At 36.0% G+C, this 16,117-nt stretch overlaps 2 protein-coding genes across 2 annotated transcripts in view; both read left to right on the top strand.

Annotated features, from left to right (window-relative positions):
* Positions 1-16,117, top strand: part of LOC306837630 (nuclear GTPase SLIP-GC-like) — a 96,664-nt gene that overhangs the window by 39,638 nt on the left and 40,909 nt on the right. The gene's annotated exons all lie outside the window — the stretch shown is intronic.
* Positions 3,228-14,956, top strand: LOC306837659 (nuclear GTPase SLIP-GC-like; the record flags this gene model as incomplete). The annotated part of the gene is made up of 15 exons (XM_079365402.1): positions 3,228-3,470; positions 3,600-3,824; positions 4,155-4,361; positions 4,536-4,711; positions 5,092-5,185; positions 5,257-5,344; positions 5,439-5,560; positions 11,868-12,025; positions 12,108-12,234; positions 13,333-13,441; positions 13,533-13,663; positions 14,032-14,113; positions 14,540-14,616; positions 14,692-14,753; positions 14,875-14,956. 15 exons carry the CDS (start codon positions 3,228-3,230, stop codon positions 14,954-14,956), a joined length of 1,983 nt encoding a protein of 660 aa, XP_079221528.1.

The following is a 16,117-nucleotide window of genomic DNA, read 5'->3' on the forward strand; positions in this document are numbered from 1 at the left end:
ATATTCCTTAAATTGGAAATCAACATCTTTACTACAATTTAAATGCATTCTCATTTCTACAGTGCCATTTGTGATCCCTGTTCTTGTAATGTTTATGGATGCATGTGAACTGCAGCTTTTGAAACCAAATTTACTAAATGTTTTATTGTTAGAAGTGAATGGGAAGTTGTAATACAATATTTTATATTATTATGTGATTACTTTACAGTTGCTGTTTCTGATCATGGATGGTTTTGTTAAAACAAAATTAACTGAATGGGGTCTCAGCGATTGGATAAAAAATTTTCAAGGTAAAGTATTACCATTCTTTTTGATGGTCACCGGCAATGTCCCACCAATACTGAAACATTCAATCATTTGCTAATAGAAACATAAAATGTGATTTAAGATAGCTCTGCAATACAATGCCAACTTACACTTGACAGAATTTCAACATTTTACACAATGGTTTGGTTTTGCTTGACAAAGATTCTTGTGAATTGTTTTCCTGATAACAGGTCAAGGCATTGATGAGGAAAGTTTTTACTGTCTTGATAAAGATGACATCAATAACTTGATCCCGATCATTGGACCTCGGTCAAAATTCAAGACAGCACTTAAGTCTCTGAAGGTAATACTTTTCATTGTATTAATATTTTCTCTTTTTTTTTTCTTCACTAATTATGGATTTTTAAATTCTTACTTTGACATTAGGTTCAGAAAAATGCAACACATCAGGTAATGTGAATACAAAGCATTTTATCTTGGTTTAGCGTTGTATATGCCATTTATTACAGTCATCCTAAAAATATTTTATTTGTATGATGAAATATTACATGGTTTTATTCTTAGAATGATGATTCTGCTCAGGTAAGGTTAAAACACATTTTCCAGTGATGCTGTTGTTATGCTTTTACCTCTATTTCTCAGCAATGTGCAATAGAATCACTGATGTGTCCTGACAAAAAAACACCATATTTGACTGAAGAAGTGTCTGAATTAATGGTGGACTGATTCCACTCACATTCAATTATAGCTTGGATAATATCTGTTTCAATGAGTCAAATATTTCATCTTTAGGTTTTGGCCAACAGTTACACAAATAATAAAGGTAACGTCTAAAGTATCTTATGTTTGATTAATGGTGATCTGTTTCGAAGCAACAATGTCTTGCTTTGACAAATCAGCTATTTGCATGTTTTAATGTTGAAAGAGGTAAAAAGGTCTATTTGTTTTTCGATGAAAAATAAGGAAAAAGAAGGTTGGAGCTTAAGATGGATTCCAGCAGATGTCTACCACCACCAACTAAGAAACAACGACAGCACTCCACATATGCAGGTATATATATATAACAATGAGAACAATTACAACCTCCAGAATTCTTATATTGTGTCATGACTTTCTATTAAACCTCAGGTGTCACGCTTCAGAAGGAGTCCAGTGGATGTCTATCACCAACTGAAAAACAAGAAAAGAAAACCACATATGCAGGTATATATGTGACAATGAGAACAATCACAACCACCAGCATACATGCATTGTGTCATGACTTCATATTAAACCTTAGGTGTCACGCTTCAGAAGGAGTCCAGCAGATGTCTACCACCACAACCTAAGAAACAACGACAGCACTCCACATATGCAGGTATATATGTTACAATAAGGACAATTACAACAACCACCAGAACACCGCAATCAACAGCATACATATATTGTGTCCTGACTTTATATTAAACGGTAGGAGTCTCTTAACAACATGCCATAGCAACAATATAAATCCTTAGATTAATTCACAATGACTTAATCTACGGGCCTTTCACTTGGCCTGAGCAGCTCACAGGGCAGGACAAATGTTAATATTAGTTTCTGCCAAGTTTAGTTCTCATTTCCATGTCCAGCACTGACACTATTTGACTAACAAATGTACATTAACAAACCTGACTAACAAGACCAACAGGCCCATGTTAGTCTTTAAATGAGGTGTGGTCAGGCACAGTGTTTGGGCTTTGCTATGGATGCCAAATATTATGTTTTGTACCATTCAGTAAATATGTTTACTGTAGTTATTTTCAATATCGAATTACATTATTATTACAATAACATTAAAGAGAAAGGCTATCTCACACTTTTCCTTTTCCTCTTGTTTTGTTTAACATGGTACCTAATTAATACAGGTGTTTCTTTGTCTTTTTATTTCTCCGACAGAACAATTCAGGGTGTTTGAAGTGAGAACCATCATGGAACGTGTTCATAACAAAATACTCCAAGGAGAAAAAACAAAGCTCAATGATTTTTTAGAGTAAGAAAAAAAGAAATATCATATTAAATATTTGCTTATGTGTCAGGGAATAGTGACTGGCCTTCGAGGTTGCTTCTTAATTTAGCACTTTTTGTGTGGCATGTGAGAAAGTTTCACAAAAAGAAAACACACTCATTGATTAGTGCCGATAAAGGTATTGCATTGTATTTATTGCATCTTCTAGAGCTACAATAAATCCTTTAACACGAGAATTCATTTTATTAACTGTTTAAAGCCTGGTACAAAAAAAAAGGAAATAGGTCTGATTAGTTGTTGCACACAATTTTAAAAATGATGTGTTATCCATAGATAGGCGTGTAGCTGAAATGATTGACAGTTGGGCGCAATGTAACGCTTCGTAAACCCGCCTCAGTTTTGGCTCTGAGCCTGCCGTTAGGTTGACTGACAGTTAGGCTGAGACAGCATTAACAACATGGCGGCAGCTGCCGATGAGTCTCCAGAACCCCCTGCTGTAACAGATGGATGATGTCACTCAGACTTTGTCCATCAATATTTACAGTCTATGATTTGGAGTCAGGGAGTGCACAAGCTTGGGGTCAAATCTATTAACTCTTTGGTACTGTTTATATGCAGCAGTTTGTCAGGAAACTGTTCAAGAATTTTAACTTATTTTACATCTGGATTTGACTTCCTGCATGAAATTCACATTACAGCAAGAGATAAATTACCATCCTTCACATGTGGCAGCTATGGAGCAGCAGTAGTGTTGGTCATCTCTCAAACAGATGTTCGGGTTTTCAATTCCTAACTTCTGCAGTCGTATGTTAAAACATCCATGGTCAAGTTCCCAAGTTGCTCCTGCTGTTGCCTCACCTACTGTGAATGTATGCGACTAGGATTAATATTTGAATTGTGCTCAATTATGTTGTAATGATAGATGATCCAATGGTGCATACATGAAAGTGAGAAGGCAGACGTCTTAATATGAATGAACATCAAACTCTTGTACACCAGGGAAAAAATCTGTGACTTGGAGACGGAAAAGAAGGAGCTGGTTGGAGTCTTTGGAAGAACAGGGGCTGGAAAAAGCTCTTTAATAAATGCTATCGTTGGAGAGAAGGATCTCTTACCTTCAGGAAGTGTCAGTGCTTGTACCACAGTCATCATTAACGTGGAGGCTAACAAGCAGAACCAGAAGTACGAGGCAGAGATTGAATTCATCACAAAAGAGGTAAAATAGGATGAACATGAACGTATCCTTTAATCCATAGACTTTAAAAAGAATGTATATACTGTGTATATGTGCGTGTTGAATCTATTTATTTGATTCTATACAAGTAAACTCAACTCTGCTTTTAAGGAATTGAAGCAGGAGTTGTGGTTTCTGTTGACTTTTATCCTGAATGATGAAAACGGCAAAGAGGAAGATGCTGATGATTACGATGATGCTGTTGAAATGATGTCAGCGCTGTATGGAGAAGAGTGGGAAAAAAACCCTTCTGTGGATCATCTCATAAACGACAAACATTTCAGAGAAATTCCAGAATTTGTCGATTCAAAGAAGAAAATCTTGACCTGTGAATCAGTAAGAAAGAGAATAAATCTACAGCATCAGTCTTACATATACAAGTGTATGACAAGAAATTACTTAACAAAAATTGTGCCTTTTTTTTTTTAAATGTACAGTATAATGTTTCACATCTAAATCGTATAGTCATTTCTGTCATGTACATTCAAACTCTGCTGAATTTTGAGATAGAAAAATGTAGAACTTGAGAATGGACTTGATCCTAAATGTCTACCGCTCTATATCCAATGTTACTTTGACAGAAAGTTTACGTCATATTACCTTCAAGTTTATAGATCGTCTGTTGTACTTTTTATTGTGCATTTATTCTTGTTTTTCATGTGTCAGGCTAAAGAGCTGTCTGAAAGACTTGTGAAATACACAAGAAGCAGATCAAAGTACGGAATGGCTAAAGGCATAAAGAAATGGTTTTGGCCTCTGGTGAAGTGTGTGACTGTCAGGGTGCCAAATAATGACCTTCTTCAGAATGTCACACTTGTTGATCTTCCTGGAAATGGAGACCGCAACAAGGGCAGAGATAAGATGTGGAAAAAGGTAAATAATTTAAATGCATTACTTTTATTATGTTGTCTTAAGTTTAACATTATTTTGTTACAAATTATGTTATTTCAAATTATTTTATTACAATAACATTATTTTATTATGTTGAAATGCATTTCTGTACTGTTATTGCCTTATTTTCACGATTAACTTGGATTATCCGTCTAGGTTGTTCAAAGCTGTTCCACTGTTTGGATCGTGACTGACATTAACAGAGCAGCATCAGAGAAAGAACCATGGGAGATTCTGCAGAGTGCCAGCAGCATTATGGGAAATGGTGGCCAATGTCAGAGGATTCACTTCATCTGCACCAAGTCTGATGTTATTGGAAATTCAGATGTTCTGTAAGTGACTTTTTTTTTAACAATTGATTTGAAGGTAGACACTGGAGAGCGTCTATTGCAATGTATTTATTGTATTTATTTAAAATCATATGAACATATATACTTTGTATCTTTGTAATTTGACATTGAAATGTCAGGGCTTCTATAATGTATGAGGTACTGCCTGATACTGATCTCTTCTTACAGTTGGTGAGCATCTACTGCAATGTATTTATTTAAAATCATATGAACATACATACTTTTTCGTATGTTTATAATTTTTTTTATTACTTTCATCCTGAGAGGAAAGAAAAGCACATCATATTAAAGAAGTTGGAGATTGACTTTTCAGGGCTTCTATAATGTATGAGGTACTGCCTGATACTGATCTCTACACACAGTTCAGAAGATGGTGTTCGTGCTGCCGTATCTAAGAGGAACATGCAAGCCAAGGATGAAGTGATGAAAGAATTCAGGAAACTAAAGAGGGTTCAGGTGAGTTGTGAAATTTCAGAAAATGTAAAGCAAATGCAATCCTGACCTTAATGTATTCATTTTTCGTGCAGACACAGTTCAGTGGTGACTGTTTCAAAGTGTTCACAGTGAGCTCCAAAGAGTTTCTGAAGGAAAAAACACTCAGACCAGAAGAAACTGGTAGGTGAAGCCCATGGATGACTTTGTGAATAAAATATTTTTCTGTTACATGTGAGAAGTTTCTCTGGATATAATTGCTGTATGTATTTTATAGAAATCCCCAAACTTCAGGAATTTCTCCAAGAACTGAATGACTTTCACTCAGTGACAGTGAAGTATGTGTCAGGAGCATATGGGATTCTTTCCCTCATTCAAGGTGCCGGCTGCAGAGAAGCGGTAAGATGAAAGAACAATGCCTTTAGGTTTATTTATAATTTTGGCATAAAGTAATCACAATCTCAGCAAAAACTGACCACTCTAAATATTTTGAAATTTTGTATGACTGAAATACACATCTAGTAAAAGATATGTCATATAGTTTGTTTGACTGCAGTTCTACAAACATGTAGACAAACACAAAAGCTTTTAGTCTGTGTAGACCCCCCCCCCCCCCCCTCCGAATTTGCCGAGACAAGACATTTAAACTGTTAATTCATTTATCATCCCGCAAATCCTAAAAAAAGGTTATGCTGGTTATAACTGTAATATGTAAATCATATTTTAAATCATCAGGACATCCAGAAGACACTGATGGTAACAATGCTAAGGTCAATTAGCCTGTTGATCAATACAGATGATCATAAATCATATACAGTATATGGTATTTTAATACTGTTTGAGGATTATTTCTCTCCACAAATTTGTCACTACTAAAACATAGTATCACTTTATCTCTGATAAATAAATATTCTTTTAACCAGATAAGATTGTGTTCCTTACCTTGTATATGAGAATGTTTCTACATTTTTTTCACAATTTCTTCAATAAAAAAAATTATTTAAGAAATTTCACATTTTAAAATTCTTCAAAATCTTAAAGTATTTTTCGATTTAAAATACTTAACAGTGATCACATTGATTTCATACTAAATGACTGATGAAATGAAACACACTACACAGTATCAATACATCTTAGTTGATTATATGTTTCAGTAATGACTGTTTTGGTAATGACAATTCTTGCTAATTTAGAGCCAACCGTAACTAATGAATGCTATCAACTCTTCAAAGATGTTTACATAAAACTCTAAAAGTGTCAGGCCTGGACAAAGGTGAGGATACAGAGGATGTTTTCAAAAAGTAAAGTCTTTATTTTTCTTGAACGCATTTGATCACAAGGCAGAGAGATAAATAAATAGGCTATGAAAAATAATATAATATAATATAATATATTAATATATAATATTATATATTAATATTATATATGTATATTAATTAATATTAATATAATCCTAAACTCTGGAGAAAACATAAATCACTGGCAAACGGCAGGCTAACAAGGCTATGAATATGTATCCTATGGAAAAAATCATTAAAACACAAAATCACTGCTTGAGGCAGGAAGGAAAAAGCTATGAAAAAAACAAATCTCTTTAACTAATAATCTATCGAAAATAAAAATAGCTGCAAAAGGCAGAAGACTAAAGCTATGAAAATTAAACTCTATTACTATAATCAATTACAAATAAAAAATTGCTGCATACGGCAGGAGACAAGAAAACATTCACAAAACTTACAACAAAAAAATCACTCTCCTTGACAGGCAAAATGCAAAAACACGAGATATTTAACAAAGACAAGACAGGAACGTGACGAGGGCTATGGACGAGATGCTGGAGGTACATGGATCTAACAAGTACAAAGGGAGACGCAGACGATAAGAAACACGAGAGTAATGAGCAACAGGTGGAAACAATCAGGGATCAGGGGAGACGTCAGACTGGTGACACAAAAGGAAGGGCAAGTGACCGCTGTGTGACGAAAAGTTTAATAAATTGAAGTGATTATATGTTTGATAGTGACCATTTTTAAAGTTGCACACTGATTTTTAGACTTTGTAACACTAAACACTAAAATGTTTCTTTCAATTTTTTTAGCACAGTTTTTTGATTAAAATTAAAGCCACAATAAATCTAAATATTTAAACTTCTAATTGAACTTAGTCATGAAAATATTTTCAATAACACCATTGAAAAAAAATCCAGAAAGTGTTTCACATACATTGAAATTTAGGGGTTGGGGTTTGGGACCGCTACTTCCATATATAAAGTACAGTATACGTGATTATTGTTGATTTTTAAAAATATGTTTTGTCATGGGACTGAACTTTGAACTAATGCAAAGCATGCTCCATATAAGGTGCAATTTTGATACCTATTTTTTCATCTAAAATATTTGGCACGACATACCGTATTTACCAATGTGACAGATATAATGTACCATTGTAAAATATTGAGCCCTGCACCATCTGTAAATGAGTGCAGCACTCACCCTGCACGTAACATGACACATTTAAACTGTTTCCTGATTCATTGTATACCAAATGCTGTGCTATGAAACAGTAATGCTGACCAGGCTGGCAGCAATACTTTTTACATCTTTTTTGCACAATGATTTCATGATGCAAAGAAGTAGACAAAATGTATAACCCAGAGCTGTGGCTTAAAGGCACTTTCGTGCGGCGATTCTATGAGGCACGAAAACCAAAATCTACTGCGGTGCAAATATCAGTGATGAACATGCCTGCAATGGGATCAGGTGTACCTGATGCCTAGTATAGCAGCAGTGATGGTGGTCAGAGTGGTGTCATACAACTCGTGAGGACAGAGTGCTGGGGACAGAGCACATCGGATTGTGGTTGACTACTCGGAGACCACAGACATTCTCTGCCTGCAAGAGACATTTTTAGCCAAACAGGACGTTGATAAACTTAATTCTGTCCACAGTGATTTTCATGGAGTAGGAGAATCCACAATGAATTTGAGCACCAAAATGGTGCGTGGGAGAATACCTGGAGGTGTGGCCATTTTATGGCGCAAGAAATATGATGCAATGATCAGTGTTACCACATTAGAGGTAGACTGGTGCATTGCAATTAAAGTTGTGTATTATATGAATGTTTTTATTATTTTAAATGTTTATACCCCATATGACTGCTACAAAAATGAAGATGAATATGTGAATAGATTGGCCTTTTTGAACATCTATATTAGGGAATGTACAAATGCAAATATATTTGTGATGGGTGATTTAAATGCAGACATCTCTGATAACAAATCTTTCTTTGGTCAGCACTTGTTGCAGTTCTGTCATGATAGTAAACTGGTTCTTTCCAGTATGAATTTCCTGCCTGTCAGTAGTTATACTTACATCAGTGAAGCATGGAACACAACATCTTGGCTTGATCATGTAATCTGTACAGCTGATGCTCATGAAAGTCTAGAAAAGGTGGAAATTGTCTATGAGTTGACTACTACTGATCACTTACCTGTCTCTATGAGGATGAATGTCGATAACTTGCCTGACTGCAGTAGTAGGAAGTAGAGGCGCTACTAGGACTTCTTGGCCAGTGATGTGGTGTTGGCTGTCCAGGAGAGATCTCACTGATGTGGACCCCCAGGAACTTGGTGCTGCTCACTCTCTCCACAGCAGCACCGTCGAAAATCAGTGGGGGTTTGGGAGTGGGGGCCCTCCCGAAGTCGACAACAACCTCCTTGGTCTTGTCGATACTTCAACAAGTATGAAGTTGACCACCAAGAAGCTGCTAAGATGGCTCATAGGGCCTGGGTTATAGCTGGTAGACCCAGACAGGGGCCAGAGTTAGAGCATAAAAAGCTTACCAGTGCTAAACATAAATATGCAGTGCGCTTTGTTGGGAAGCATGAGAAAGCCTTAAGGGCTCACTCTATGGCTGAAAATTTGCTTGGCAAATGAACATCTTAAGTTAGCAAGCCCCAGAGTGGTATCACTTCTATCTATTTGCCTCACAGGGCTGATGACACATGGTATACTGCCAGACACCATGTTGACCCTCACATTAGTGCCTGTCATTAAGAACAAGGCAGGGAAAATAGGGAGTCTTGACAACGAGTGACCCATTGCTCTAGCTAGCACTCTTTCAATGGTGCTGGAAAAGTTGCTCCTAGACAGACTGAATGGGCTCATTTACACCACAGAAAATCAATTTCGTTTTAAGTCACTGCACAGTACTGATCTATGTATCAATACCTTGAAAGAAGCTGTTGAATCCTACAGAAGGCAGGGCTCTACAGTGTTTTTGGGTTTAATGATGCATCCAAGGCATTTCACAGAGTAAATCATCATAAGCTTTTTACTAAACTCATGCATAGGGGTGTGCCTGGATCCATCATACGTATACTGGTTTACTGGTATGCCAAACAAGGCACGCAGGTTAAATAGGGAAATAGCCTATCCTCATCGGCGGGGGGGGGGGGGGGGGGGGGGGGGGCTTCTGTCTCCAGCCCTGTTTAACTTATACATGGACAATCTTTCAAAGCAGCTGGGGAAGTGTAAGACTGGTTGTCTAATAGGGATCACTCTGCTAAACCACCTGATGTACGAAGAAAATGTAGTTATTATGTCCCCCAGCACTGTAGGGTTCCAGCAGTTGTTGGATATATGCTCAAAGTATGGGGATGAGTTTGATGTTCAGTACAATGCAAAAAAGAGTGTTGTATTGGTTTGTAGGACTATGGAGGATCAGAAGCTGCACTTCCCAATGTTTTACCTGTCAGGGCAATGCATCTGTGTATCCAACTGTACAAAATATCTTGGGCACATCCTTACTGACAAGATGGAAGTTGATGCTGACATGTACAGGCAAAGACGAATGTTGTATGTCCAAGCGAACATGTTAGTAAGGAAATTCCATTACTGCTCTGATGATGTAAAAGTGAACTTGTTTCGTGTTTACTGCACCCCTATGTATGCAGCCCCTTTACAAAAAAGGAGACCATGCGCAAACTGCAAGTAGCATACAATGATTGTTTGAGGACACTGCTGAAGAAACCCAGGAGCAGCAATGCTAGTAAGCTTTTTTGTGAATTGAGATTATGCTGTTTACAGGCCCTCTTGAGGAACCTGATGTTTAAGTTCATGTGTCGACTTGATGAGTCACAAAACTGAATTATTCTGAGGCTCACAAGGCCCAGGTATAGCTCGGTCCAATATCAATCACATCTATGGAAGCATTGGTATGAGTGCCTTTTAAGACTCTTGTGAAAAAGGTTTTTTTTTCTTTTTGTTTATATGTTTATGTAGCTGTTTTTTAATATACTGTATGTCTTCCATATGTGTCTTGGGCTTCGAGCCTGTAATAAAGTTTATGTATGATGGTGCATTCATATCAACAGTCCTAAACAGTTTAGTAAATATAGCTTTTGGCGTGCTTGTTTAGCAGAAAGAATCTTCAAAAGAAGTGAACAGAGAAGGTGGGCAGCACGACTCGAGGGACGAGGGTCTTACACCTCAACTTTCCCTGAGAGCTGAACTACCGTAGTGAAGCGAGAAGGAGTGTAAACTTCACAAAGCAAAAACAGATGGTACTAAAAGAGCAACACGGCTGCAAAGAAACTGCAAGTTGTCGACTGAATTAAATGTTATTAGACAACAATAAGATGTTACAAACAGAAACTAGCAAATGCAAAAAAAAAAGGTCCCCAGCTAGTATATGTCAGTTCATAGGTTCACTCATAGATTATATTATATAAATGCATCAGAGGTTGTTGCTTATTTCCATCTCAAATGACCATCTTGACTGTTGACTTTTCTCCTTCAAGACACAGTTTAAAACCTTGTTTGAATGAAATACAATCATTGGTCTGATAAATCATATCATTTACTACTTAGACTGCAGACGCCACATTTGATGTCTATGGTGGCTGAATAAGAAAACATAGACTGTACTTCAACAAATACAATGTCATGTCAAACTAAATGTAGTCCTTTAAGTAGTGAGTCTGTGATGACGTGTGTGGTCTTTATTTTACATCGTAAACTTTACTTTCTTTAAGAGTCACATACAGTATGTTTCTTGTACCAAAAGTTTATGTAAATCCTGATCAGGTCACATCTGGATTTAACTACGCAGCTTAGAGCCAGATGTCCATAGAAGTCTCATTATAATTCAATCATTCTTCCTTGATGCTCTACCTTCAGGAGTAACCTGAGGAGTTATCTCAAGAAAATTAATATTTTTTTTATAGATGATCCAATAAAAGATGCATTAGAACAACATAATCTGGTATAATAGAGTATGTTAGGTCTGATACTATGTTATTTGTTGTTCCTAAGTAGTAAAAAAAACTGTGTTGGCTATTTCTTCTAACATAGACACATTACATTATGATTAACATACAGTATATAGTTTAATTGTATGAACATGAAATGTTTTCTCTTTGATTACAGGCTGACGTTAAAGCAAAGGTGTGCGTAGGGCTTGAAGAAAACTTGAAATGTGCATTAGAGAATCTCTATGAGCCCATGTTAAAGTCCTATAGCACTTTTTTGACGTGCCTCGAGGAGGGTGTTGAAAAATCCAATAGCTCGAGGGAAACTGTCTTGAAGTCCTTCTTATATCCCGTATGTATTTGAATATTTTGTTCCTTTATGCAAACCATTGATTTGTCCCTTGATATTTAAAAGTTAATCATTGAACGTTTGTCTTTGTTTTTTTTTTGTTTCAGAAGAGGGTAAAAGGAGGTGCTTTTCACAGTAGATTGAAGTCCATTGTAGGAAACAATGGCGTCTCCAAACCTAAAAAAGGGAAACCACAAAACCTGAATGAGAAATTAGCTTCAAAGCTGATGGAGAGCATCGATGAGGAATTTAGAAAGACCTTCCCGTAAGAAGTTATTAAACTAGGTCTAGACAATACCTCTTTAAAAAATTATAGCTAAATAATAATAATAATAATAATGTTTCAGAAATGAATCAACATGTGAACCATTTCACGGGGCCATCAGTTCCTTTTCACTCGGCACAAAGACTCTGGTTGAAAAGTACAAAAAGCACAAAGGTGTGCAGCTGCAACTGGAATTTCTCAGGACAGAGGTAAGAGACAGTGATGGTAACGTCTCATCTAATAGTTTTGTTTTAAGCTTTTTGTGGGAGCCAAGTTGCATTCATACGTGTTAAAATAACTAAGAAGCAATCAGTAATTTTGTTTGAAAGTTCATCTTTTATTTATGGGATATTATTGTATAAGTTCACTTAAGAGTCAGTTAAAAGTCATTTGATTAAATTTGTCAGGATTTAATAAGGTACTTTTCTGTAAAGTTAAAAACAGTATTACTGTTAGAGCAGTGAGGTAGATTACTGTCTGTATCAGTTACGGACCGAGCCGCATGGATTTCTTACCGTAGTATAGTTTATTGATTAGGAGAACATTAAACTGTGAGATCCTCTTCAACTGAACATACACGAGGAATTCTAAGGCTGTTTTAATCTTCAACCCACCACTCTTATTATCAAGGTAAAGGAGACCCAACTCAAGAGGGAGCACATCAGTCCTGTTAGTGTCCCTTCACTGGCTCCAAATACAATTCAGAATCGATTTTCAGATTACTTTGTTTGTTTTTAAAGCCCTGAATGGCATAGCCCCCCAATACATTACTGACCTCCTCAGGCCATACTCCTCATGGAGCCCCTTAGATAATCAGACAGCCCCTAAACTGTGGAACAGACTCCCTCTTCCCATCAGGTCTACATCCTCTACTGACTCTTTTGAGCCCCCTCTCTAGACGTAGTTTTATGTGTTGGTGTGTTAGTCTTCTGATCCTGAATAGGTGGTTCTTTCAGGTTTCAGTTGTTGCTCTCATTATCTCTTCTATTTATACTATCATATTTTCTTTTGTGTTTTTTGTGGATATTCTGATGCTCTGTAAAGTGTTTCTTTAATGTATTGTACAGCAATTTGGTCAGCTGTGACTGTTTTTCAATGTGCTTTATAAATAAATGTGTTTGACTTGACTCAACAACGAGGTGAGCAAATCAACTGAAACACGTTCCTGATTGACATGAAGAAAACATTTAAGAAAGAAGCCAAATAAAATTATTTTTGTTTCGTATGTAGAACACCACCAATAAGGTCCATGTTAGCATTGCAGATGTACATGTTTTTTTTTTTATGTTTTTTATCTTCTGTTGTAGGAAGAAAAAATAAAAGCAAAACTCGATAAAACCATCCGAGAGTGTAAGAAAGAAATCTACAACAGCCTGATGATAACAATTGAGGAAAACATGGATGATTGCTATAAAGGTAAAACAAAAGCTCTGGTCATATGAAACTTTACACCAAACAAATAAATGTCATTAATGTGCATTTATGACCATTTTCTGTTTTTCTGTAGATGCACAACAATGTAAAGGCAAAGGCTCTCTGAATGCCATGAGGGACATCATTGAGGAGCATGTTCGTGCCAAGGTCGACATGTTTGAGGATGCTAAAAATACAATGTTGTTAAATCTGGCAAAACTAATGGTTTGTCATATTTCATAATTCACCATATAATACCTTTTATGAGTGTTATAAATAAAACACATTGTGCTGCACATCTTTATCTTGATTTATGATTCTATATTAATATTCACATCAAGGTTTTTTATTTATTTAAGTGGAATGTGCATCAATCCTAAGAAACTTTGTTTGACTGCAGTTATACAAACATGCAGGTTCTTCTTAAAAATTAAGACAAACACAAAAGCTTTTGGTCTGTGTAGACTTTTTTTCTTTCTGTTATTTCATGTATCATCCAGTAAATCCTATAAAAGGTATGTTGGTTATGAGTGTAATATGTAAATAATAATAATAATAATATAATAATAATAATAATTAAAAATCATATTCAGGAGGACATCCAGAAGACACTGATGGTAACAATGCTGAGGTCCATAAGCCAAACGATCAATACAGATGATCAATCAGTTCCAGGTAAGTGAATGTGAACAAGTGATCAAAACACCAGTATATTATTTATTTTATAATATTTCACAAGTAATCCCAGTTTATGTGGACATATCCTGTCATTGTTATAGCACTGATGGCAACTGGTGAGAGGAAGGTACAGGAACATTATGTGTATCTTTTCCACATTTAAACAGTTGTTTCAAAGGTTGATACAATAGAGAAAGTTCCAATATGGAGGAACATTTATCCGCCATCTCTTTAGGAACCCGATCGCCTGTTTTCTGCAGTATGTAACTTTAGGAGTTGGCCAAGGTTCATGTAAAGGGAAAACGACTTTCAGTGGGTGCCAAAGGGCACCAAACTGACATGTTGTTGCTTTAACACAGGAAGTGCACACCAACATTTAAAGACATTTTTTCCAAGGTTGAAGTTTAATTTTTTGTTATTTAGATGTCAAAGAGGAGCTTGAGACGGTGACAAAATACTATAAAGACCTGAAGAAAATCCCACATAAAGAAACATCTCTAGTAAGGTAAAACATGTTTAAAAGTAGATAATGATCTGATTTTAAACAGTAAAAATTACTTCACTTATTTTTTTAGCATTTGCTAACAATGCTTCTATTCACACCAGTGCTGATCAACCCGGCCCGTCAGCTGCACAGGTAAGTTTAAGTAAAACTCCTGATTACAAGTTAACATTCTGGGAGACAATGAAATGGTAACATGAAAGTCATCAGTAGAATCTCACAAGTGTTCTGTTTAACTCTCTTGTGGATATTTCAGAGGGGATCATGTGTTTGCTGTTCTGGCTCCGAATCTGCCTCAGCACTTTAAACAGGCCTCTTCTCTTCTCCTTGGCCTTTGACACTTCGTAAGACATCAATTTTATTTTTTATTTCTTTTACTGCGTACCTTGACTCAGGTTTTATGCCTTTTAATTTATTTTGTATGAACTTTTTTTTAATCTCATGTGAGCTGTTATGTATTTTATTTTACTGTACAGCACTTTGGTCATTTGTGGTGGTTTTAAAGTGCTGAACAAATAAAGTTGGATTGCATTTCAGGTTTACTGGATGCAGAGAAACAGCTGAGGCCTGTTTAACCACTGAGGGTCCCACTGAGAACATGGAGAAGTAAAACGAGGCTTCTGGATCTGGTCTCAACCTTTTCATCAGATGTTTATTTCTGCTGTCTTTGAGTGATGTGTTAACATGTTGAGTTTGTTTGATGTGAGTTTCATACATAGATATTTTAGAGTAGTGATAGGACAGTTTTACTTTGATTAATTGTGATCCTCAGGTCAGAAATAGTGATGGGTGGTGGTGGGCTGCCAGGAGGGGATGTTGTTTTTTTTATGTTGCTATTTTGTTTGTTTTTTTGACCTTTTTGCCTTTAATAGAAAGGACAACTGAAGAGAGACGGGAAACAGGAAGAGAGTTAGAGGATGACATGCAGCAGAGGGCCGAGTCTGATTCAGTTCCCACAGCCTCTGCTGAGGAATATAACCTCTGTACATGAGACGTGACAGAACTGTAACCGACCTCTTTTCAGCAAGACATCAACTTCTTTAATAATTCAGTCTTTTTTATTCTTGAATACTTTTTTTTTGGTTAGTGATTTTATTTCATGAATTTAAAAGAGGATATGTTTATGTAAAACAAGCAGTTTTGTTGGTTATGAGAGTGTCTTATTAAATCTTGAACTTTAATCAAAGAATTTTGATTTTATGCATTGCGAGTTTTGATCTTCTTCTTTTATGATGATGATGGAAAAAAAAAGTTTTCTGCAAAATAAAGTTTTAGTGTGTAATGACATATTTGAAGTAGAAGTTTTGTTATCAGACCAACTTTTCTGGCTTCCTGATATGAACTGTACAATGTTTGTTTTGTTTGGAATTATTCACTGATTATACATTCATTATGGCAGATTGTGCAATAAAACTCAATAAAATGTAAATGTTTCATTTTTATCTCTTTTGTAAATTTAGTATAAAAGTGCTGCAGCTGCCCAAAACATTTCCATTCAA

Source organism: Symphodus melops (genome assembly GCF_947650265.1).
Source record: "Symphodus melops genome assembly, chromosome: 17".
NCBI classification, from domain to species: Eukaryota; Metazoa; Chordata; class Actinopteri; order Labriformes; family Labridae; genus Symphodus; species Symphodus melops.